At 41.9% G+C, this 25,983-nt stretch overlaps 2 protein-coding genes and 1 long non-coding RNA gene across 4 annotated transcripts in view; 1 reads left to right on the plus strand and 2 right to left on the minus strand.

Moving 5' to 3' along the window:
• Nucleotides 1-25,983, plus strand: part of si:cabz01090165.1 (leucine-rich repeat and fibronectin type III domain-containing protein 1-like protein) — a gene marked incomplete in the record, with an annotated part of 417,649 nt that overhangs the window by 235,998 nt on the left and 155,668 nt on the right.
• LOC139062545 (uncharacterized) lies at nt 13,535-15,548 on the minus strand. Of its 2 annotated transcripts, XR_011516096.1 has the most exons (4): nt 14,868-15,548; nt 14,415-14,505; nt 14,094-14,274; nt 13,535-13,758 (listed from the first exon to the last, which is right to left on the minus strand). It is a non-coding gene; the product is annotated as an uncharacterized lncRNA (long non-coding RNA). The 2 variants fall into 2 exon arrangements; XR_011516095.1 differs by having other exon boundaries at nt 14,415-15,548.
• On the minus strand, nt 17,259-19,641 carry LOC129163975 (uncharacterized). The gene is made up of 3 exons (XM_070543682.1): nt 19,168-19,641; nt 18,423-18,878; nt 17,259-17,522 (listed from the first exon to the last, which is right to left on the minus strand). The coding sequence occupies exons 2-3, from the start codon at nt 18,873-18,875 to the stop codon at nt 17,334-17,336; spliced, it is 642 nt and encodes a 213-aa protein (XP_070399783.1). The 5' UTR covers nt 18,876-18,878; nt 19,168-19,641; the 3' UTR covers nt 17,259-17,333.

A 25,983-nucleotide genomic window follows, 5' to 3' on the forward strand; every position in this document is an offset into this window, starting at 1 on the left:
CAAACCTTTAATTAAGTTGTCAGAAACAATAAAACTCTTAACGAGACTAAAGTTTCATCAGAACAATCACGAGTCCAAGGATGTCAAACTATTTATTGCCTTGTGTTGTTTTCAGTTAAATCTTTCAAGCAGACAGACAACAACAAACTTACGTTTAAACACAAAATAAACTTGGATTTCCATTTAATCTGGCATTTTAACACTTGGACTGTTAGCATTAGCAGAATGTTTCATATAGAACTTCATAATTTGTTAAAGAAAAACAGATTTGAGAAGTTCTTGAGGGTCAGCTGGACTCCTCCACCGTCCATCCTTTTTCCTCCGCCTATCCGGGGTCGGGACGCGGGGGCCGCAGGCAAGCAGAGAGGCGCAGACTTCCCTCTCCCCATCCACCTGGGCCAGCTCCTCCGAGGGCGTTCCCTGGCCAGGTGAGAGCATGTCCTGGGTCTTCCTTTAGGTCTCCTCCCGGTTGGACGAACCCGGAAAACCTCAGCAAGGAGGCATCCTAACTAGATGCCTGAGCTACCTCAAGTAGCTCCACCATTTAATGTCTAAAATCAGGAATCAGTTTTATATTCATAAATAATTCAAAAATAATATAATAGTACAAAAAATAACATGTAGAGCCTCCACCAGGGGGCAGTAGACATGTATGGAACAGGAAAGGTGGGATTCTGATGACGGTACTAATCCTGATGCTTCATCTGAATGATTTAGGATCAGAAGTGGTTTGATATGAGTTAGGGGTGTTTGTAATGAGGAGGTGAACCGCAGAGTAAATCACTGGCCAACTCTGTTCTTGCGGCAGTTTCATGTGAAACAGCAGCAACAAGCAGCACTCCTGATATTCAATTCAATTCAGAAGTACTTTATTAATCTCAGAGGGAAATGAGAGTTTCAGTACACACAATTCAGAGATCAGACATACATGGGCAAGACACATGACAAGAATTGATGACTGTGGTCATTCGCAACCCTGAGTCGCGCTACCTTAATAGAGATCAGAGGGTTACATGAGGATTGGTTCAGGTGGAGGGAAAAAAAGGCACTTCAGAGTTACCCTCCACCAGGAGGGCAGCTTTGCTCTGCAAAAAAAAAACACCTCAAACAGATATGCAACAGACTTCAGACAACACAACATAAGTGTCCACTAGGTGGGGTGGTAGGGTTTTGGGACTCTTCACACGTCAGTGCATGCAGTCGCGATGAGCAGCGCTCGTCACCTCAGTCTGGAAAGGGGTGGGAGGTTGTTGGGTTCACAGAGCACAGTGACTCCTGGAACCATTCAGCGGCCTTCACAGCTCACAGTCCCGCCCAGGCCGGGATAGGGAGACAGAGTTGCCATGGCGACGGCAGCATTCCACATTTCTTCTGAGGGGTGGTATTTGTTTCAGCCTCGCAGGCTCAAGGGCACCGGATTCCAATTAGAAATTGTTTTGGGGCCAGACAGAAATCATTTCTTCTCTGTCTTAGAGTTCCGCTGGTCCTCAACCTCTCTGAATCCAATAATGACGTAGATTAATCTATCCCAATCCGTGCTGATCCGTCCACTCGCTCCTTGATGGCATCCATCTTTTGTACCAACGCATGAATCTCGGCCAAAGTCCCAAGCTTACGATTCATCTCGACAATTATGTGAGTCTGTGAATTCACAGCGCGGTGCAAACCATCTCTGAGCTCCGGGATCAGGCCAATATTCCTCGACAGCTCGTTAATTTTACGGTATGCCAGTTAACCTCCCAGGCCAAAAAGCAGGAAACCTCACACCAACACCACGAATATCCAGACGTCTTCAGAGTCCTCCGCAGACAGTCAAGCTAAACGTCTTCTGAAGTGGGCTGTGTTTTAAATTTTAATAATGTATTTTGTTATGTTTGGGCTTTTGAGAATTGAATTGAGATTTTTCTGTGTGTGTGTGTGTGTGTGTGTGTGTGTGTGTGTGTGTGTGTGTGTGTGTGTGTGTGTGTGTGTGTGGTCATGTATGAATGATGTGCACAATATGTGTATATAAATAAAATGTAATGACTGTATGAGTTGAGACCCCAGGAAGAATAGCGGCTGTATGTCAGCAGCTAATGGGGATCTTAATAAACAAACAAACAAACAAACAAACAGTCGAGATAAGCAGATCAGGTTCCACTGTTTCCAGGAGTCCATGATGTGCCCAGCTGGCTCTGTCCCAGAGGGCCCCTTCTCCCCTTCTCATCGTTGAGAAAATTTAGTCAATCGCGTTGAGTGACCAACTGACCAGGTCCATTTTAATTATCTCCAGTTTACAGAAAAAATGCAGAAGCGCCGTCCACCCAAAGACAGACAAAGAGCCTTGGGGATAAGACAGGGAGGAGAGGAGGAAAAAAGCGTCTGTACTCTCCAAGAGCCAGAAGAATTTATTGTTTTTCCAAAGAATTACGCTTGAAAAAAGAATGAGTTGATTACTGGCTCTTTGCTCTAGGTGACGAGGCCTTTCTGCCTGGTTTCAGCTTGGCCAGTTGTCCGAAGAAGATAAGCTGCTGAAAAGCTGCAGACAGGAAATGTACTGGTAGCAGATGTGGTGGTGATGCGAAACCATGAAACCAAAAGTCCCCGTTTTGCTCTCAGATCTGTGGAGAAGAATGGCTGAAAGTGGATCATCAACACGATGCGGAAACAGATTTTAGATTTTGCCACAAAAAGACCTGCGTTAAAAAAATCTGTCAGAAAGAAACGGAAAATAGCAAAAAAAAAGTGGAAAATTAAAAATGCACGAAGGAGGAAGTGGGATCAAGTGAAACGTTTCTGTGACGATGAAAAGAAAAAGCAAAGTGAAGAAGAGGAGAAACGTTTTGAGTTTTGGTCTGATGAGAGGAAAAAAGGGGGTGGAGGAGATGAGATGAGGAGGCGGACATGAGAGGCAGCCGGGGCTTTGAGGAGCTGCGGCCTGATCATTATCCTCCCTCATCTTCCTCGTCTTCATCCTCACATTAATTATGTTTAAACGGAGAGTCCTCAGATGCTTCAGCTCTCGATCTGCTTCACTTTATCTCACAGCCGCCCTTTCGTTCATTCATTAGTCCTCCACTTCCTGTTTCACTCCCTCTGCTCTTGTCTGGCCTCTTGTGGAGGGAACTTTTATTTTGGCCTGACTAAAGGTGGAGTTGGACAGGAGAAACTCCTCGGCTTTGATAACAGGATTTATATTTATGTCGTTTAGCTTCGTGACTAAATGAGCGATAAACGACCCGCGCTTGTATAGCGCCTCTCAGAGTCAGGACTCCAAAGCTCTTTACACTACAGTGCATCATTCACCCATTCACATGGGATGGTGATGTAGCCACAGCTGCCCTGGGGCGCACTGACAGAGGCGAGGCCGCCGAGCGCAGGCGCCACCAGCAGGCAAGGTGGGTTGAGTGTCTTGCCCAAGGACACAACAGCAGAATTCTCTGTCCGGAGCCGGGATCGAACCTGCAACCTTCTGATTACTGGACAACCCGTTGAGCTGCTGCTGCCCCAGTGAAGTCAAACTGCTGCAGTTGGAGGCTGGGGTGTGTTGGACTTTCAGCTGCTTCAGTGTGCGGATGGATCTGATCAGACATTGTTCTCAGCATCTCAGACATGTTTCCTGCTACAGATGATTAACAGCGTCTTGTTGTTTCTGCTTCATGAGCCCAGCTGGTGGGTTGTAGCTTCAGGCCTGAAACTCCTGAAACGGTCCTGGAGCTCAGAGGAGCTGAAACCCAACAGGAACGTTTAGATTTCATCTAGTCAGAGCTGTTTCCCTCTACTCGTGCTTCACACGCCTACAACAAAAGCGCGTACTAGGTGGGAGGCTTATTTTGCAAAGGTCTGATGAAAGTTTAGAGAAGAAAAGCTGACACCAACAGCTCTGTTCTGCTGCTGTGCTTGTGCTGTTCAGTTCTGCAAACCTGAGTGTCCGCCCTGAGACTGGGAGATCAGGGTTCGAATCCTGGTCGGGTCATACCAAAGACTTTGAAAAAATGGGACCCAATGCCTCTCTGCTTGACACTCAGCATTAAGGGGTTGGATTGGGGGTTTAAACCACCAAATGGTTCCTGAGCGCGGCTGTGTCTGCAGCTCACCGCTCCCCCAGGGGATGGGTCAAATGTGGAGAACAAATTTCGCACACACACCTGTGTGTGTGACAACTAATGGGACTTTATCAAGTTAAAGTTAAAAAGTTAAATGTTAAAGGTGTGTGTGAGAGGAACCAGGTCCATAGCGGCCCAGACCTGCGTCTCCCCACAAACACCCTCCAGCCTCCCCCGGAGCAGCGCGGGCGTAGAAGCTTCTCATCATCCATGTAAACTCGTTCGTCTGTTTTCTTATTTAAAGTCAGATCAGCAGATGAATAAAATCAGCTGATCCGTCGTCTGATTTATTTCCTTTCTCTTGTTTTTTGTTTTCATAAAGCAGCAGCCTTTTTATTCGTCCAGGTCCTACGACCCGATTCATTTCAAGGTCATCGAGAAAGCTTGAACACACACCCACAGGTGTGTGTGTGTGTGTGTGTGTGTGCGTGCGCGTGTGTGTGTGTGTGTGTGTGCGTGCGCATGTGTGTGTGAGCGTGTATGTGTTTGTTTGTGTGTGTGTGTGTGTGTTTGTTTGTGTGTGTGTGTGTGTGTGTGTGTGTGTGTGCGTGCGTGTGTGTGCGTGCGTGTGAGTGTGAGTGTGTGTGTGTGCGTGCACGCGTGCGTGCATGTGAGTGTGTGTGTGTGTGTGTGCGTGCGTGTGTTCGTGTGTGTGTGTGTGTGTGTGCGTGTGTGTGTGCGTATGTGTGTGTGTGTGTGTGTGTGTGTGTGTGTGTGTGTGTGGTGTCTTTGTGATGATGCAACTAAATGGATTCCGCGGTCGCCGCGGCGATGAGAATTGATTGGTGACAGAGAGAGAAGGCTTAAGGATGAAGGTGAAGCTGTGTGAAGATGGTCACATGGCTCTTCTCAGACACACGCACACGCACGCACACACACACACACACACAGCAAACTGACTGTTTCCAGTCATTGGCCCTATTTTATCCTTTCTCCTTTTAGTGTGTATTGATTTTTAAATCTGCTCAGCTGGAACAATGTATGATAAACACACGGCCTCGTGTCAGAGCAGCCGACCGAATCCCGCCAGAGAGAACTGATTTCATGAGCTGTGTTTAGGTCTAGGTAAGGCAAGCCGACACAAGTGACAATGTGTAAAATAAAGACAAACTTTCTGGTTTGTTTTTATTTTCACTTTATTTTTAGTAAATCGTCTCACTTCCGTTTCTGTCGTCATTATAACATAAAAACTCAGAGACAGCAGCTCACTGGGCTGCAACACAAACACAAAATTAGACGAGAAAGTGACTTTTCACACATCTGTTACTGCTTCTAGTGATGGACTAATGCATTTCTGGAAAGTACACATCTGTATTCTTTAAACACGCAGATTTTTCTTTTCAAAATAACAACATGCTATAGTAGTTTACTTCATACAATTATAAAATACAGTCAAATTAAATACTTATTTTTATACATATTTTTATTTATTTGTTTCTTTTAATTGATCTGTGAGTGTGTGTGCCCGCCCCCTTCTTTCAATCAATTAATCAATCATTCAGTCAAGGCTGTAGGGTTTGGTAAGTTGAGTGCTTTAAGAGCTCAATAGATATTACCTGTACTTATGGCCAATAAGCTGTGATACTCAATCTAAATATAGGATATCACCCTGCCTGGTCTCTTCTGTGTTTATCAGAAGATTCTAGGATTCTTTATTTATTAGAGGATTGTAAACACTACGTTTGATTCAGAAAACCGTCAGGTTTATAAAAGTAAGAATTTATTTTACCAACAATTAAAACATGACAAGTTAACTAACATTTACTGTGATGTATGAAACCTATGTGTGAATGCGATGTTAGTCAGAACTTCCGTATCCAGGAGAGCCGAGTTCTGGATGTAAAAGAGTTTGGTTTGCGTTAAGCTATGAAGTTGGTTGTTATCAAAAAGATTTCCAGACACAATCTCACAGTGTTCTACGTACACAAGTGGAGACGCCCTTTTCGGATCCGAGATGATTGGGGGGGGGTCGGAGACCCCGGGTACCGAAGTCCGTAGATTAACTGCAGTACGACCAGGTCAGTCCAGAGTCATCTCCAGGCAACAACAGTTGGAACTAGTTTGCTTCTCAGGAATAACTCTTAAGGAGTTGAATAAATCTGCTTGTTCTGCAGGAACTGTTTTGTTGTGTCAGCTTCGCAGGTGCAACAAGGTTTTGATGACGTGTCAAAAGCTTTGGTGGTTAAAGAAGCGTGCTTCAGGTGGCCGGTCTGAAGCTACTCTAGAACTGAGAGAAAACCCGAGTGATCTGGTTTTAATGTTCTCTTGTTATGATTGTGTAGCCAACCAGAGGTTGACAAGTTTGAGGATCATTACCAAGAATCTCAGAAACACTCCTTTTTTGAGACTTTCCAGTCTGGCTTCAGAGCTCTACACAGCATACCTGACAAATAGAAAAATGTGTGTAAGGATGGGAAGTTATTTCTCAGAGTACTCTGATCTACCCGGGGGGGGGGGGGGGGGGGGGGGGGGGGTACCACAGGGCTCGATATTGGGACCTCTGTTGTTTTCTGTTTACATTCTGCCCTTAGTTGACATCTGTCGTGAGCTTGGAGTTCACTTCCACCTTTATGCTGACGATGGTCAGCTGTACCTGCCTCTGAACACGTCAAGTGGTCTCTCTATTTCTATTCTTACGAACTGTTTGATGGAGATCAAGACCTGGATGAGTGAAAATTTTCTGAGCCTAAATGATCACAAAACAGAGGCTATATTGTTTGCTCCAAGCAGACATTATGACTCTTCCCTAATACTGTGGGTCATTTAATGGCCAGCTGACTGCATCAGTGACTAATCTTGGTGTTAAACTGGATAGCGCCCTTAGTTTTGACACCCACATCAATGGAGTCATCTCCACCTCCTTTTTCCACCTTCGTCGGCTGGCAAAGATCAAACGTTTCTTGTCATGACATGATCTTGAGACGGTAGTCCATGCTTTTATCACGTTGCGATTGGACTACTGTAACTCTGTTTTATTCGGTGTGAGCAAGGGCTCAATAGCCCGGTTGCAAGTGGTGCAGAATGCTGCTGCCAGATCTTTAGAGGGCAGTCGCAAGTGTGACCACATAACTCCTGTCCTGGCTGCGCTTCACTGGCTGCCCGTTGATGTAAGGATTCGTTTTAAAATAATTTTGCTGGTTTTTAAAACGTTAAATGATCTGGCCCCTCCTTACTTGGTGTCACTGCTTCAACCGTTCACCTCTGCACGGTCGCTCCGCTCGGAGAACCTCATGCCCCTCTCGGTCCCAAGAAGGTACCTAAAGACACGTGGTGATAGGGCCTTTGCTGTGGCAGGTCCTAAGCTTTGGAGCGAGCTTCCTCTCAGCATAAGGGCCTCCACCTCTGTTGCGGTTTTTAAGGCAAGGCTAAAAACCTACTTTTATGATCTGTCTTTCAACCTTTCTAACTAGTTTTATTGTTTTACTCATAGCGATCTGTGCACTCACTGTATTTTTTACCTGTATCTTGTGATACGATGTTTTTATCTTCTGGATTTAATGTTTTATGTTTTTACTTGATCTGTGTAGCGCCTTGGTGGCATCTTTGTGCCTGTAAGGAGCGATTTACAAATGAAGTTGAGTTGAGAATTTCATTACCTCCGTCAGAGCTGAAGGCTCTGAGCTCCAGCTGGTGGGATGAAGGCAGGCTGATTTAAAGGGAACACGTGCAGTCTCGTGTCTCCTTTTTGACCAGACGTTGGATGGTCAAACAGCACCTAAACTGACCATTTGTGGACATTATAAGGATTTATTTATAGAGCGCCTTCCTCACCCATTACGGGAGGCCAAGGCGCTGAAGAACAAAATACAGTCGTGATAAAAAAAATGAAACAGTTGAACATGAAACAACAGAACTTAAAGCAAAGAACCAAAACTACATAAAAGTAATCACACTTCAAGCATGTTCAGGAAATGCTGAACAAAAAACAAAGGGTTTTCAGGCGACTCTTATGGGCCGTTCCCATCTGTACCGGGTCGGCCCGGGTAGCGTAGTTTGTTTACATATCTGGGTGGCCTGGTATTTTTCCGGGCCAACCAAGGCTCATTCTCAGCCCTCTTCTCGAGGGATACTGCTTCAGGCCGACCAGGGCCAACACACCCACTGCTGACAGCAAATTCACACCTTCCATTAGAGCAAGCCTCTGATTGGTGGATAGAATCAGCCCACATGGGCTTAAGGCAAGGATGTGTGGAATCAACCGGGCCAGGCTGGGGCCGACTGGGGCTACCCGGCCCGGGCCGAACCGGTACAGATGGGAATGGCCCATTAAAGGCCGACTGGTTCCACACTCTAAAAAAAAAAAAGTTGAACGAACTTAAAAAAGTAAGGCAACCAGCTGCACAGCTTTTTTGAGTAGACTCAACAAAGGTTTTTTTTGTTGTGTGAACAAGAACTAAACTGTAAACTGAACTATCAATCTTAAGTTAAACAAATTTAAAATTGCTCTTCAGCTTTCCTTTCGTTTTTAAGTTGAAGCAACCCATGTTTTTTAGTTAAATGTACTGAAGAAAAAGTTGAGACAACATGTTTACATTTGTTGCCTTAACTTACTTGTATGAGTACATTTGACATAAAGTTTTAAATTGGTCAAACTTAAGGCTTCAACTCATATATACTCATTCAAGTAAGTTGAGACAACATATGTTAACATGTTGTCTCAACTTTTTCTTCAGTACTTTTAACTAAAAACATGGGTTGTTTCAACTTAAAAACAGAAGTAGAGCTGAAGAGCAATTTTAAATTTGCTCAACTTCAGAATGACAGTTCAATTAACAATTTAGTTCTTGTTCACACAACAAAAAACCCTTTGTTGAGTCTACTCAAAAAAGCTGTGCAGCTGGTTGCCTTACTTTTCTAAGTTTACTCGACTGCCTTACCTTTTAAGTTTATTCAACTGCCCATTCTTTAAATAGAAAGTTGGAAGTAACATACCACATCAAAAGCATCTTGTGTATAGGGAAACATTTATTTGTAACATTGCAACATCAAAATTAAAGTTATTCTTTTTATCAATCTTCCAATGGTAGTTAATTTCCTCTGTGGACAATGTAATAAAATAAAAAAAATGGAAAATAAAATTCCATAAGAGATTACAGAAAAAATAAAACTAATGCACATGAAAGGCACTTCATGGAAGATATATATATATATATATATATATATATATATATATATATATATATATCCTTACCATAAATGAAAATATGCCACAACAATGACACTGAAAAATATTCATCTCATCCTGGATATTGTACTCTGAAGTACAAAGAAAAATAATTGATAACAGTGTTATAAACTTCTGTAGAGCTCAGTATAGTGGCTACCTTGTAATATTGTTTTGGATAACTTTGGCATGTAAAAAAGTATTAGAAAAAGATGTACAATTCTGTACAACAGTAATCCCTGAAGAAGCCATTTTAACATTCAGAAAATCTTCATTTAAAAGCATTTAAAATACTGCTTTTGAAACATTTTACATTTGTTAAACAACTTACACAAAAAATAATAATAATAATAATAAAAGACTGCTTGGCACCTGCCAGTCTTTAGAATCTGTATGGCTGGTGGAGATTAAGAAACTCGTAGAGGAGAGAACACTTATTATATACAAATAACCACCCCTGAACAAGCCATTTCAACATTCATTATATTTTTATATGAAAACATTCTAAACAATGCTTTAGCAACGCTTAACATTGAAGAACAACTTGCCGTCTCTTACCTTCTCAGCACTCACCAGAGTAGGAGAAAACACCATCTTTATTTCAGCAAACTATTCTTTAGGGCCTGGACTCTGGCTGAGCAGTCGGTTCCCAGACTGAGGAAACCCTTTTGAGTGGCCTCAAAAGTGTACCTCAAGTTCTTAGGATAGTCCAGGTTAAGAGCATATATGAGGCCGAAGAGAAGTGCAAATGCAGTTGGGAAACTGCTGATGTCATCAAGGACAATCTGCTCCTCAATAATCAGGGCGATGCTTCTTGTTGTTGGAAATGAGTTAACTGTTCCAACATCATCTTCGACAACCGTGAGAATACCAAGTTCCATGCCTTGGACAGCCACATCCACTGGGTCAGTATCCTACAGAAAAACAAAGAAATAGGGAAAAAAAAAAAAGACATTAATTTCTTTTAATTTTAAAATAAAGGAACATCAACCATTATTTTTGGATAAAAATACCTAAAAATAAAAAACTAAACATTCCACAAAAAAAATCAGGCAGATTTCTGTCATGAAATTCTGCACGTAGTATATAAAAGAGGCAGATTTGGAAAGATTCATAACTTTTTTGTTTGGCTTTGGGTTGGCAGCGAAGGACAAAGTCACCCTCTATTGCTGTCTGGGCAAGTTCTCGTTGTGAAGGATGGGTACCGAAACGAGGCACCGTTTCAAATTAAGTGAATCGGTGCTCGGTCGGTACTGTGGAATTCGGTCGGTGCCTTAAAAAGTACCGAATTCTGTACCCATCCCTACATCACACATAGCGACGCGCAGTTTCTCATACCGGCAGCTCTTTCCTCTGTTCTAAATGACTTGAATGTCTTTAAAACCACAAGTAGAAGCGCTGAAAGCATTTCTTCTAAAAAAAAAAAAAAAAAAAAAGATTTAAAAGATGTTTACGCCGTTGTCAGATGCCTTTAATTTTTTATTTTTACTACAGCTAAAAAATTACAGCGTCGCACAGTACAGTTGGCATTTATATCTTTTTTCTGATTGGTTATTTTTGAGCTGCCTAGTCCCGCCCCTCATGTGCCTCTCTGCCTGTGAGTTACCAAACTCTTTCTCTGTGCAGAATTAAACAGAGGATGAGTATGGCAGGCCAGGCTAATGGATTGCTGATATTTCCGCACAAATTTCGGAGACCATCTACAGGTGCTGGCCAGTAAATTAGAATATCATCAAAAGGTTGAAAATATTTCAGTAATTCCATTCAAAACGTGAAACTTGTACATTATATTCATGCAATGCACACAGACCAATGTATTTCCGATGTTTATTACGTTTAATTTTGATATTTATAGGTGACAACCAATGAAAACATCAAATCTGGTATCTCAGAAAATTAGAATATTCTAAAGGCCAATGAAAAAATGTTTGTTTCTCTAATGTTGGCCAACTGAAAAGAATGAACATGAAAAGAATGTGCATGTATAGCACTCAATACTTAGTCGGGGCTCCTTTTGCCTCAATAACTGCAGTAATGCGGCGTGGCATGGACTCGATCAGTCTGTGGCACTGCTCAGGTGTTATGAGAGCCCAGGTTGCTCTGATAGTCGTCTTCAGCTCCTCTGCATTGTTGGGTCTAGCGTATTGCATCCTCCGCTTCACAATACCCCATAGATTTTCTATGGGGTTAAGGTCAGGCGAGTTTGCTGGCCAATCAAGGACAGGGATACCATGGTCCTTGAACCAGGTGCTGGTGGTTTTGGCACTGTGTGCAGGTGCCAAGTCCTGTTGAAAGGTGAAGTCTGCATCCCCATAAAGTTGGTCAGCAGCAGGAAGCATGAAGTGCTCTAAAACTTCCTGGTAGACGGCTGCATTGACCCTGGACCTCAGGAAACAGAGTGGGCCAACACCGGCAGATGACATGGCACCCCACACCATCACTGACGGTGGAAACTTTACACTGGACCTCATGCAACGTGGATTCTGTGCTTCTCCGCTCTTCCTCCAGACTCTGGGTCCTTGATTTCCAAAGGAAATGCAGAACTTGCTTTCATCAGAAAACATAACTTTGGACCACTCAGCATCAGTCCAGTCCTTTTTGTCCTTGGCCCAGGCGAGACGCTTCTTGCGCTGTTTCATGTTCAAGAGTGGCTTGACACACGGAATGCGACACCTGAATCCCATGTCTTTCATGAGTCTCCTCGTGGTGGTTCTTGAAGCGCTGACTCCAGCTGCAGTCCACTCTTTGTGGATCTCCCCCACATTTTTGAATGGGTTTGTCGTCACAATTCTCTGCAGGGTGCGGTTATCCCTAGAGCTTGTACACTTTTTTCTACCACATTATTTCCGTCCCTTCGCCTGTCTGTTAATGTGCTTGGACACAGAGCTCTGCGAACAGCCAGCTTCTTTAGCAATCACCTTTTGTGTCTTGCCCTCCTTGTGCAAGGTGTCAATGATTGTCTTTTGGACAGCTGTTAAGTCAGAAGTCTTCCCCATGATTGTGGTGCCTTCAAAACAAGACTGAGGGACCTTTTAAAGGCCTTTGCAGGTGTTTTGAGTAAATCAGCTGATTAGAGTGGCAGCAGGTGTCTTCTATATTCAGCCTTTTCAGAATATTCTAATTTTTTGAGATACCAAATTTGGAGTTTTCATTAGTTGTCACTTATGAATATCAAATTTAAATGTAATGAACATTGGAAATACATTGGTCTGTGTGCATTGCATGAATATAATGTACAAGTTTCACGTTTTGAATGGAATTACTGAAAGAGCGGGTCAATTGAGCCTCGGAGTCCTTCTCCACCCACGTATCAATTTTAAAAAATGCAACATTAGTAGGCGTTGCCTGGAGGACCGAGAGGGCGGAGCCGAGGCAGTGACGAAGACGATGGCTAACTAGACGAAGCTAGCTCCCTTCACTCTGAGCAGTTGATAGAAGTGGAGGACGTTTCTCCCCCTCCTTACAGACACTCGAGAAGAAAGGGACCAAGTCTATTTGGAGGAGACAAGCGGACCTGAGTCTTATTGTTTTGAGCTTGTGAGTTGCCTGAAACTCCCAGAACCGACCCAACAGAATCACCTCTGAAAGGTAAGTAGCCGTTAGCCATAGCATTGGATTAGCTGCAGGGTTTGTCTCCACGGCCCCAAAAAGCTAGTATTCAGCATGTTTTAGAGGTTTATCTGCTTCAGCACACCTGGTTTTAATCAGCAACAAATAGCTGAGCTGCTTAACAGCTAATCTAACCTGTTAAAGCAGGAAAATCCACTGAAACATGCTGGATAGCTCTCCGGTAGCCCTGGGCTCAAGGTACAGTCTGCTGCATATAAAGTTATGAAAATACCCCATGAGAAAATTATTCTGTAATGTGTTCAGCCCACTAAAACTGCCCTGATTTCTTTATTTATTTACTAATAACAGCTGCTCTCTCGGTTCTAGGTCCTCTGGTGTCTGCAGCTGGTCTCTGGTGTCTGCAGCTGGTCTCCTCTGCTGGTGTCCTCAGGATCAGGAACTTCCAGAAGAATGTGCCTTTCAATGACTCTTTCCCCCTTATTTGTTATATTAATTAAATAAATCTCAATTTATATATTTCCTGTTTTTGTTCATGTCCATAAATACTTAAACATGCTTGAAATTAGAACGAGCTTTTAACAGTGAGGTGCTAGTTTAATTAATCACAATAGCTAGTTAAACATGCAACAAAAATGTGATATTCAATGTAATTTATAAATATCCATTAAAATATCAAAACTGGAATCTAAATGAGATATTTGGCAGCACAAAAAACTTGTCAAACACAATATTTATTATAATAATTGTAGGCAGACAGGAGACAGAGCTGATGGAGGTTCTCAGTCATCGAAGGAAGGCTGAAGGCTTTCCAGGAACAGGAGATGTGGTGTTGTCTCTTCTCTCTCTATTCTGCCAGATGAGCTGATAGGTTACAGGTGTGTGAGGACATCCTCATGCTGTCATAACCAGATGACAGGAGTTATCAGGTGATCAGCCAGGCTAATGAGATGCAGAAAGAAAACAAATTCAGGACAGTGTACAATATGTGGTGTTGCTCACCTTATGTGCTCTTATAGAATATTAATGTGTGCATGCCTCATGGTGTAGAGTCCATATTTTGCTGAATGTCCTGCAATAATGCAGGTTATTAGTTAATTTACTTTTGATAGCAAAAACAACATATTTAATGTAAAAGTTATTTTCCAGGAGAATCAGCTTACACGTCACCACCAAGTGTCACGGGCAGAATCAGTAGCCTCCGTCATGATGTAATCACATACTTATTTAATTGTTAATATCTTAAAAATTCTGAAATGTTTTAATTTTTTTTTTACCTTGAACAGTTCACTGAGCTTGCACTGTCACTGAGGTGGAAGCTGGAATCAACAGCAGACACCTCACACCTTGGTCTTTTCAGGGGGTCTGGACGCTCTGGGACCTTCTGGAAGATGAATTTTCATCATGGTCCCCGTGGGTCACCAGACACACTGCGGCTGTGAACTCCATTCTGGCTGGCTATGTAAAAACAAAGAAGCAGCACATTTATAAATGTTTAAAAGAGCATAAAATCACGTGTAAAAATAATCTGTAAAACAAATTAAAACTAGAAGGTGATAATAAAATGTTTGCATAGAAGATTATTAAAAATAATTCACCTTTGCTACAGGGAAGGTTTCACATCAGCCTGGACAAGTACATTCATGCAGCTAAATCAGTCTGACAGCCAGTGTCTTGGGTAGATTTAGCCTGAAAAAAAAAAATAGAAGCACATTGTTGTTGGAGTTTATAGTCAGATAATATACAAAAGAATCTCCTATATAGGCGCTTTATAACATTCCTAGTGTGTGATCGTTGTTATAACGTAAAAGTCAGTCACATATGATGTGGAGAGCCTGAAATGCGACCTCCTGAACAGAATTCCTCACAGAACCGGGTCACAAGCTGGATTTCACGCTGTAATGCTGTCAACAAGTGCTGCGTCAGTTAGAGTCACTGTTGCAGAATTGCCGACTGACTAGCTAAAGGAAGTGAACCACGTCTCTCAGACTTTGCATTTAGGTAGGGAATTGTCTTTAGAAGATGTTAAAACGTTTATTTAGCTGACTCACCTCAGACTGGAGCCCGCCGTGGTGGGGGAGCAGAGTCGGTGGGCTGCATCTAAATCGCGGAAGAGCCACGGTGGGCACAGCCTCCCTCTTCAAACGGAGGCGTGCAGAATCGCGGGTAAAATGCCCACAGAGTCACCGCAACCATACTACACTACACCTACTCACCAATACTAAGACGATATGGAACACTAAACCCGAAATACTTTCCCAATTACACTAACAGCCAAACACTAACTAAACTATAATATACAACAGCCAAGCTAACACTAAATAAGTATTTATAACACTAAAATATATGCTAAAGACTAGGATATGCTAATGCTATATGCTAATGCTGAACTACCGCTGACCTCCTACACTCGCTTGCAAATCCAACTCCCACTCGCCACAGGGCGTGGCCGAGACGCTCGTTGCTTTTATAACTTTGGCACGGAGCTGCTACGTAGTACTCTACTGGTTTACGTAGTACTTTACTCTTTAGCCATTGGCTAAAATTTATTCAAAATGACTCAAATTCTATGTTTTCAGCTGAAGGTGGCGCATTACTGTGGTTTTTAGACAGAATTTTTAATTTTTAAAGAAAATGCACCAAAATGCTAAAATAAAGAATGCACACATTTAAAACACTATTAGACACTCATTTATACAGTTCATCAGCAAAAAAAAGTTAATTTAGACGTTACTTGCTCTTGAAATATTTTCAACCTTTTGATGATATTCTAATTTACTGGCCAGCACCTGTATATGCTCAGTAATGTACGCCTTCCGAAGGATGTGTGTGTAATCAACTTGGCCAGGCTGGGTATAGTGGAGAGGGATGGAGCCCATGCTAATATGCAAGCCCCAATTGGCATTAGCAAGGAGGGTGTGGGCAGCAGAGGGCAACATCATCCTCCGCTGCCCACAGATAAATTAAGGAAGTGACACCAGTCAGAGGAAGGCTATAGTGTTAGCTAAAACTTGTCAGCAAAAAAGGTAAAAGCAAATCTTTATTATGATGTGTTCAGAAAACAACCAAACAATGGGTGGTGTGTGTGCGCGTGTGTGCAATATAGACAAGCCATTGAGAGCCGAACGCCTGGTTTATACTCAGCTCCACGAGAAAGAGACACGCACGCACGGACAGAGATATTTTGCCCCTAAACTTCTCCCTCTCCTAGGGAATGTTGCAAAGCTATTCCTCGCCAAGACAACAGAGGGCTTAGCACTGTTCTGTGGTATCCTGTGATGTATCCGGCCCAAAGTAGTGCAGTTACTATTGTGTTTTTTGTATTTCTGAGACTTTTTAACACAGACAAATTTGGGTCTTATTCTCTTCCACCTCTATACTCACATTTCCCATTGTTTCCGTTCACAAATCAAACGCTTGCTGCACATATTTTCACTCCTCCAGTCACAGGTGTATAAAACATTCATATTTGCAGAGTTTTACCATGAGGTATTTTTCAAGCTAGATATGTTAGGCTCTCTTTTTGTTTTTGAGGGGATAATGACGGCGCTAATGACGACAGTGGTGACCTGACCAATCACAAGCTTGCGTTCTGTCTTGTCAGACGGATGTTTAGAAAAACAGTGCTCAACTTTGTCCTTGTGAGCTGGAGAGCCCTCAAAAGGACGCATAATGGCATTGCATGCATCTGTCCCGACGCAGACGAAAAAGTATAAATTAGGCTTAAGTCATTTACACATCATGGCTCACCAGAAGAATGAAAAAATGAATGCAAGTCAACAGGACTAAAAATGCTTTTTCTAATGCCGCTTGTTTTGTGCCATGGATTTCACATATGTCAGTGAATTTTAAAGACACATTTTGATGCCAAGAATAGGGCTGAAACGAATCTTCAAATGATTCCTTTCGTTAAATTCCTTGATTATTTATTTACTTATTCGAAGCTTCGTTAAATGTGTGCACTGCAGTCTGAACACATTTTACTGGTGCACTATGTGGTAATCTAGGTGCTGTGGAGGAAAACAAAGAAACCTGAAAAGATGACCCATTGCTGAAATGGTTTTCCAACTGTGTTGAAGGACTACCTCTTGAAGCTCATCAAGAGAATGCCAAGAGTTTGCCAAGCAGTAATCAGAGCAAAGGATGGCTATTTTAAAGAAAATAAATTATAAAACATGTTTTTTTTTAGTTTTTGCACTTTTTTGGTTAAGTACATAACTCCACATGTGTTCATTTATAGTTTTGATGACTTCAGTGAGAATCTCCTAATGTAAATGGTCATGAACATAGACAAGACAGTGACTTAGACTTTTCTTAAGGATATCTAAACAGCAATAGCACTATACCTTACCAGACACGTTTTTAGAAACCCATCAGACTGTTCCTTCAAATATAGAGGCAGACCTCGAAGAGCTGTAGACTTTCTGTATTCAAGTACATCGGTCGTCTGAAAGACAGTTACATGAGAAAATTAAATTAGTAATTAGAAAAATCTCAGTTAGTAAACAGTATGTTTATCAGAAATAACAGTTCATAGACATCTTTACCTTCTCATCAAATATATCTAGAAGGTTCTTGAGCTCCTTGTCAAGTTTTCCAGAGCGCGATCTGTACAGCTTTATGAGTTGTGCAGAGTGTTCATCCAGAGATGACAAGAAGGTCTTCATCAGCTCCACCCGGGTAACTCGAAAAAACTCAGCACATATCTTTGAGGTAATAGTGCTCATTAAATCATTATCACATAAAATATGCTAAATGTACCACAATTTTTGCACTTAAACAGAAAACATAATTAAAGGTGCATTATGTAAGAATAGCATAAGACAAACATCTAGTGGTAAAATGTGGTTACTGCACGACTTTTTTCTAAGCAAATTTTTAACTATCTCATTGTTGTTCTGAATTTCATGGCTGTTACAAATCAGCACCAGATTTTAAATAATAGACGTACATTATTATATCAGGTGTTACCACGCTTGGGTGTTTTACGGTGTAGAGCATTTACTGTAATATTTATCCAGCATTAAAGTGTTGTTTTTCCTTCTTCTTGCTGTTAGCTGGCTTTAATGAATGACTCATTAAAGGAAGTAAAATGCCATAATTGAATTATTTTTGTTTTTACTCTGGACTCAGTGCGCTAATAAACTTTGACTGATTAACTGATTAATTTCACACACATTTCACTGTAATATCCAGTTGTCTGTCATTTAAAAAGTAGCTTGAAATATTTTTAGAGCATAACAGTTGCTTATTATACACTATTAGCATTGTTACCTCAACGTTAGCCTCTAGCCTGCTTCTGGGTCACTCCTTGCTTTTGTTAAAAAAAAAAAACTTTGTAGCTTTTGACTGTACTAAATTACAAATGTCTGTTCTGGCGAGCTAACGCTGCAGAGGCACAGCAACATTACAAACTTCTACTAAATATTTACTACATCTCCCTTTTTGTTTTGAAAGAAAAGGTCTGACAACCTTCCAGCTGGCTTTAAAGGAAATCTGTTTCCACCATGATTAAGGCACTAAACTGTTTTGTGATTATTAGACAGTAGAATTCTTACATAGTGCTCCTTCAAAATATCAAATACAACACACTGGAAAATGCAAACCTGTTCTTCAAAGAACAGCGCAAGCCATCGATTCATCACATCAGAGACAAAGGGTTGTTTTCCCACTATTTCCTTCCTCCTCATGGAAAAAGTATTTTCCATTCCACTGTCTCGCTGTGTAAGATGTAGGGTTGAACTCCGACTTCTGCTGGTTGATGGAGCTAAGTCATTTAAAGATGGCGTGGAAGAAATTGAGGATGCAGATTCATCTCTTTGTTGGATTGCTCCTTGATACAAAATCTTCAGTACTGCTTTGTCTTTAGGAAGTTCTTTAATGTCTGTTAAATTGCACAGTTCATTCCCAAAATCAGGATCCTCAAACTGAATCAAAATATCACCTGCAAGTTCAAGGCATTCTTGAAGAATGTTCTTTAAATGTTCTACTGAACACAGGCTCTCCGAAATATCCACCCTTCTGATGTTGTCTGGTGACACAATGACACGAAACAGCATGATCTGCAACGCAAAAAAAAAGAAGAAAAAAAAAAGTAAATTATAACAAAATACGTCACAAAAAATTCATGAAGGTTTGCAAGAGGAGTACCAGTAAAGAGTTATGCTCAATAGACGACAACTGGTCATGTAACTCTGCTTTAATACAAACAATATAACATTTCGTGGGTAATGTGTGCACAAGTGAATTTCTCTGAAAGCCATTAAACAAATATAAGTCAATTAGCATTTCACCATTTCACCGTCTCAAACAATCAATTACTACATTTTTGTTCCCTATTATTATTATTACCTTAAAGGTGGAGGAGGAACTTCTTCAGGGAGACAACAGCTTTTCCCTGAATAACATAAGACGTAAGAGGATGGATATCATTAAGATCTTCTTCCTCAAGAATTTCAATGTCAGTTGTTTCAGATACTTCATAGCATCTGCAATGTTCAATGTACCATGACATGAGTTTTCTGCACAAGAAAGACACCTTAGCTGAAGAATGAACAAGAATACTGATGATTCTGACAAAGATACCGTCTAGACGCGCGACAGAGCGCTTCACACCGCTTCAGTGATTCCTTTAACCATTGAGCTTCATCATCCAGGTCTCTTATGCGTCTTCGTGCGCAGAATTATGCTTAAGCGCCTCGTGATTTTTATCTTGAGAGGCGCTATAGAAATGATATTTTCTTCTTCTTCTTAACATGAGTCCGATTCTCTCTCCCCCCACCCCCACCCCCCGCCGCCGTCAGACATCTGGAACTTTTCCCTGCTGTGTGAACGCAGCCGAAAGGACAAGTTCCGGTACAAAAGTGGCGTGTCTGAAAACACAGTTCCTCTTAAAAACCGGATTGAATTGTCCACAAATGTTCCAGAATGTCTATCTGAAAAGGGCTCTAGACACTTTTATGTCCGTGTTCCACAAAAAACGTGTGGCGCCATCCACTAGGAAAATGAGCGCGCACAACGGTTAATCTCGACAGATGGCGACATAAAACGAAAGATATGAGGATAAATACCAATGAAGTTGGACGCTGGGGACTAAATAAATCAAATAAAAGCATTTCCCAGTCAAAAAAAAATAGAGTAGACTTAGATGGTAGAATGCCAGAGCAAGCACACACTTTCACTTACACAAGAATTAGCCTTTGCTAGCTTGGCCTCGACCAGTACGAAAGTCCAATTCTATCAATATACCAATGTGTTTAAATACTTAAGGCATTTGAGCGGCAACCAGCAAAATAACGTTTATATCATAAAGAGGCTTACCTGATCAAACAGCATACATACAGAACGTTCAGACCAACGGTGCTGTGCGTCTCGTCCAAATTCCGCTCCGGCTCAGTACCGCGCTAACCCGGCTTCCGGAAATGACGACTGTCTCTAAATTCTTGAATTTCTCGAACTGTCTGCCACCTATCGATCGGGCGTCTGAATCGCATTTCGTTTCTCTCTAAAACGAAACTGTTTCCGTTGTTTTTTATTGATTTATTTCAAAACCATAATGTAACAAAGTACGAATAGATTAAACAACGTTAAAACAAACAAAATATGCAATTCAGTGGAATACATTTATGTTAACAATCATTAAGGGGGATTAATTATACAAATACACATAAAGCTATACAAAAATCAAATGTTTTGAGAGCGTTTTGTGAGAAGATAATTATTTTAGGTGCAGATTCACATCATTAAGAAAATGAGTAAAATTATACAAAGTTTAACTCTAAGAAATAACACATTTATCATTAAAATACATTTATGCTTTATTTTTTAAAAGTAAGAAGTTAAAAATTGGTATGAGTGTAAGTTACAAAAACTTTCAAAAACTTTGAAGTACTTTAGTTAATGTTACTAAGATATATTAAAAACAAATTTCTGCCAATGTTTGAAACATGACTTTTTTTTAAGATGAATTAATGTTTATTAGATTACTTTACACAGTCAGTTTAACATTAATGGCACCAGATTGGCATGTTAAACTAAAATGTTTACAAACACATAAAAACACAAATATATACGAATGCAAAGATATAAATGTAAGTATTCATTGTATTCTCATGGATAAATTACATGATTTCCAATACTTCAACAAAGTTTACCATGTGTGGGGCCCTTAGTTGCTTCTCTGGATGCACCACTCATTACCTAAAGTTGTCTCAACTGAAAAATTGAGTTTAAATGGACAACTAATTTGTGAACTTAACATTTTAATTCAGTTAAACTATTTTAGAAAAAAAAATGCTCACTTAACTTAGAAATATGTGTTATAATGACAAAACTGTAGTTGAGGTTTTTAGAGTGCAGGGTGACCAAGCCCGGTCTCCACAAGTCCCTAACCCTATCCAGGAGCACCGCTAAGTAAAGGGGGGCGCCTCCATAAAATAAATGAAAAACAAACACCAGCAAAAGAGCCATGGGACACCGACAACGATCATGCAAATTTTCATTTTAAATGGTAAATGGCCTGTATTTCATATAGTGCCTTCTAGATCCTAGAACCCCCCAAGGTGCTTTACAACACAATATGTCATTCACCCATTCACACACTGGTGGGGATGAGCTACGGTGTAGCGGCAGCGGCCCTGGGCTCGCTGACAGAGGTGTAATGGATTACAATTACATGTAATTAAGGACCGTAAGACATTAAAGATCCATATCTAGTTTGAATCCCATCTCATGGACACCGGGTTATTTAAATCAGAAGATTGGATCTTTTTATTGCAGGGACTTTAAATAACACTTTGTATTAACTGAGAGACAAGCGAATAGAGAGAGACTTTCAAACGTTTAAGGAAATTTATTACTAAATAACTTTAAACAATTTAACAAGACTAACTTTCTAATGATGGATGTTCTGTTTGAATGAAGTGTGAGGTGAATGATGTTTAATTCAGAACCCTCGCATCCGGAGAAGCAAAGTCTGAGTGGGAGATGATGTTTTGCTCCTAACTGATCAGAGTTTGAGACCCGTGGTCATAAACACATGAGACGCCATTTGTGTCGCATCCACATACCCTCAGTGAGAGCTCCTTACAGATCCGGATGCCAGGTCCACGGACCTTCCTTCCGGTACTAGAGACAATGGTACAGCGTCACAGCACGACAAACTAGTCCTTGGATAGTCTCCAGGTAAAAAGCGACAGGTGGTTCACAGTGTCAAAAAGAGACCCTCCTTGGGTCAGCGAGTTCAGCTTTTATTCTGAAAGGAACCGTTGTTGGTTGGTAACAACAGATTTTTACCAGCTTGATGGTTCTCAGCTTGAAAAGACAAGTACAGATGGCCTGTCTGTACTTCACTTAACATGCGGTGAACTTGAGAACTGAACTTAAGATGGCGTTGGAACCGTTTTATTAATCTGGATGTTTTTGATTCTGGACGAATCAAAGCTGACAGATTTATAAACACCACAGAGACTCGCCACGCTTCAGACTAGGAAGGTTCTGATTGGATCAGCAACAGCAATGTGTCATGTGATTATTTACTTTAGTGTATCAGCGTGTCTAGTGACAAGAATAAGTCATTATTTATTAAAAACATATTAATCATAATATTGTGATTTCACAGATCGGTCACGTTGTATCATTGACTAACAGTTGTTTTGATTAGCTTTATTGAAAATAGAGTTCTTTGATCTGATAAAAGAAAAGAGTCTTCATCTTCTGTCGTCATTGCTGGAAAGTAAACAGTTTAGAAGCGAATGCATGACCTTGAGGCTGTTTCATGCACTCTGGCGCTGTGTCAGAGGGAGCTGTGGTTAGAGGATAAATAACCTGGAGCAATAGCTCCTTCATCGCGTTACAGAGGCGAGGCAGAAGATATGTCAAATGCATCTTTAAAAGGTTTTAACAATCCTCCCAAAGGTGTTGAATTTCTTATTGACACAAACTAAATTGAGAACTATTTCAGGTTTTTATCAGATGCCCAAAACAACTCAACAAATTTTGAAAGATGTCTACATTTCTCGTGAAGTGCGAGGCCGCACCCGTAGAGATCTCATGAATGTTTGGTCTAATCGGTTTCCGGTGAGATCCGAGCTGCTAGTCGAGAGCAGCAGGAGGTTCCTGTATGTGTAGATGTTCGTGTTAGGATTACAGCAACGCTTCCGGCGTCACACGTGTGCATTTAAAAACGATGGACTCACAGTTGGTGATGAAAAAGACAAATTTATCAACGGAAGTTCAAGTTTTAAGGATCTGCATTAATGAGGGATCGTCTGAACGTATGTTTGAATCCATCTCTGCTTCTGGGAGCACATCAGATGGTTGCATGCAGCTAAAGAGGCTGAGTCAAAGCTCCGGTGTTACAGAGAAGACAGATGAGGAGGAGGAGGAGGAGGAGAGGATGAAGAGAGGTCGTCCTCTTCAGCTTATCTCTGCTGAGTCCTGCTCCTGCTGCCAGGCTGCAGCGAGGTTGACAAGCGCTGCAGAGCTGCGTGCTGGCGTGATTTTAGGCTAGAGGTGAGAGGATTTGTGGAGGGTCTCACGTGAGGCTCTTCAGGAGTGAAGTGCTTCACGTTGACGTGGGCCAGACGTTTCCGTGTCGTTTGGCCGTGGAGGCAGGAGCTGATGTGTAGCCGGTGGAGAGGTTAGAGAGAGCATGGGAGGTTGTAATGCCGCTCCTGTTTCATTCATGCAGAGGAGTGGACGAGCGTGTTTGGAAACAGTCGCTGTGCAGCTCGTTTGAAGCTCTCTGCTGCTACTGGATCAGCGGTTTAATCTGCCGGCGGGCTGAAGGTCAGAGGATTTCTCTGCAGGAGAAGCAGCTGAAGAGGTTTGAAAGAGGTGGATTTATGAGTTGTCTGATGGCAGGAAAGTGTATCTGCCACGTTTCCTCCTCAGTGTTCACCTGTATCCACTCAGCTTAAACACCCGTCCATCCCTCAGCAACACTTTATGACCTCTAGAGGTCATTTTTCTTTTTGTCTCATTGATGTTCCTCCTGCTCAGCTCTTTTTTAACCTGATTCAAGATGGCTGCCACGTGGGTGTCCCAGTGCTCCCAGGTAAACACAACTCTCGTCTTCTCTAAACAGAGGAGGGTCTCAGTTTAACTCCTTTATGTTTTGAGATCCGGAAGAATCACTTTCATCTTTTCCACCATTTTTTTTTACGAACATTGAAGAGTTCCTACTGCTGTGCTGATGTCATCAAACCCCTCCCACCTAAAGAGGTGCTTTGGTTATTTCCTAAAACAGAGAAAGCCCAGTGATGTAGGGCTCCGGTCCCGCAGGTTGTCCCATTCAGTGTTCAGCCTGTTAATCACCTGTTGGGTAGGTGCACTGCATCAGGGAAACAGCTAAAACATGCTGGACAGAATCCGTTCTCCGTGCCTTGAGCTAAGGTAATCCAACCTGCAGGTGACCTCACTCAAAGTGGGCTGAGCCTCTGGAGAACTATACTCAACACCTTGTCCCACCACTACGTGTTAGTGGCTAACCAACACGTCCTCACGCTTGCTCACCCAGCGTCCTCTCGCTACGCTCCGGGTGTGAGAGTGTGTTGGGCTGACTGATCCTCTAAAAGGGTTACACGAAAGCATCCTCGAGCATCTTTTAAATGTTGAGCAGGTTGGTCACCCTCTGGGTAGTGTTAAGCGCTACTTCAATAAACGATTGATTTAAATAGATAAAGGTCTTCAGTAGCGATGGGTACCGAATTCGGTACTTTTTAAGGTACCGACCGAATTCCACAGTACCGACTGAGCACCGATTCACGTCATTTGAAACGGTGCCTCGTTTCAGTACCCGTCCTTCATAACGAGAACTTGCCTAGACAGCTGCGCATGCGCAAGAGCGTTATGTCGTTGGTCGCTGCGAGCGAGTTGTAAACAGAGCAGCATGGTAGAAAGAACGCACGCTAAAGCTTGGGTCCACTTCACTAAATGTGATGGGTAACTGGGTGATGATGAAACCAGCGACAACGATCTAAGTGAGACATCCTCATTTTAATCTGCTCCGGTAGGTAAATAAAATGTTTAAGATAACGTTAGCTTGATATGTTAGCTTCCGTTTCGCTAATGGTGCGTTCGCTTTCCCCTCGGAACTCCGAATTTCCGACTAGAAGAACATGAACGCGCTCTAAAGATTGGTTTCACTTTACTAAATGCGACGGGTGATTGGGTGAAGATGAAACCAGTGACAACGATCTAAGTGTGAGGCATCATCGTTTTAATCTGCTCCAGCAGCTAAATAAACTGTTTAAGATAACGTTAGCTTGATATGTTAGCTTCCATTGCCACCACTGTTATCAGCTAATGGTGCGTTCGCTTTCTCCTCGGAAATTCTAATTCCCAGTAGGAAAAATCAAAGAAAAAGGACGGCAAAAGGAATGAAGACACACAGTAAATTTAGTTCACAGTAAAGACGTTTGCTTCAGTTTAATTATCAGCTTATAAAACTACAAGGACGATGTTAAAATACAAACAGTTGTATGTTATTTATCGTGATATTTATCAAATATGGTTATATATTGAGAAAAATATGTATTTAATTATAAAAGAGAATTCAAATATTAAACACTCAAAAGTATCTAAAATTGGTACCGTTAAGTACCGGTATCAATCCCTAGGTACCGGGAATTAGTACCGGATCGATTCAAATGTTAGAGGTACCCATCCCTAGTGGTGTGAGAGGTAGAGCAGGTTGTCCAGTAATCAGAAGGTTGCAGGTTTGATGCCGACTCCCACCAGAAAATGCTGCTGTTGTGTCCTTGGGCAAGACCCTAACCCTCCTTGCCTGCTGGGGGTGGTTGGAGGGACCGGCAGCCTCGCCACATCGTAGCTCATCCCCACCAGCGTGTGAACGTGTGCATGACTGATTGTGTTGTGAAGCGCCTTGGGGGGTTGTAGAACCCTGAGAAGATGCTATCTAATTACGGGTGGTTTACCGTTTACCGCTGTGTAAATGCTGTAGTCTACCGTGAGACAGTTTTAGTCTCAGCTGAGCGTCTGACTCGCTGCTGCTTCACTCCGCCGGAGCAGACGGATGTCCTGGTTCCTCCAGAGCAAAAGGAAACCGTCGATTCTTTAACATCGTTTTATTTCTAACACGGGAAGTCCGGGTCTAAACTCTACCTCTGGTATTAAAACGGAGTTAATGCCTTTGATGGTTTGATC

The sequence above is a fragment of the Nothobranchius furzeri genome, chromosome 13, assembly GCF_043380555.1.
Source record: "Nothobranchius furzeri strain GRZ-AD chromosome 13, NfurGRZ-RIMD1, whole genome shotgun sequence".
NCBI lineage: Eukaryota > Metazoa > Chordata > Actinopteri > Cyprinodontiformes > Nothobranchiidae > Nothobranchius > Nothobranchius furzeri.

Excerpts from the sequence above, each read along its gene's own strand:
- LOC129163975 (XM_070543682.1), bottom strand. The coding sequence starts at position 18,875 with ATGCTGTTTCGTGTCATTGTGTCACCAGACAACATCAGAAGGGTGGAT. Across the intron at positions 17,523-18,422 it reads CGCTGTTCTTTGAAGAACAG|ATATGTGCTGAGTTTTTTCG; the intron begins GTTTGCATTTTC and ends ATTACCTCAAAG.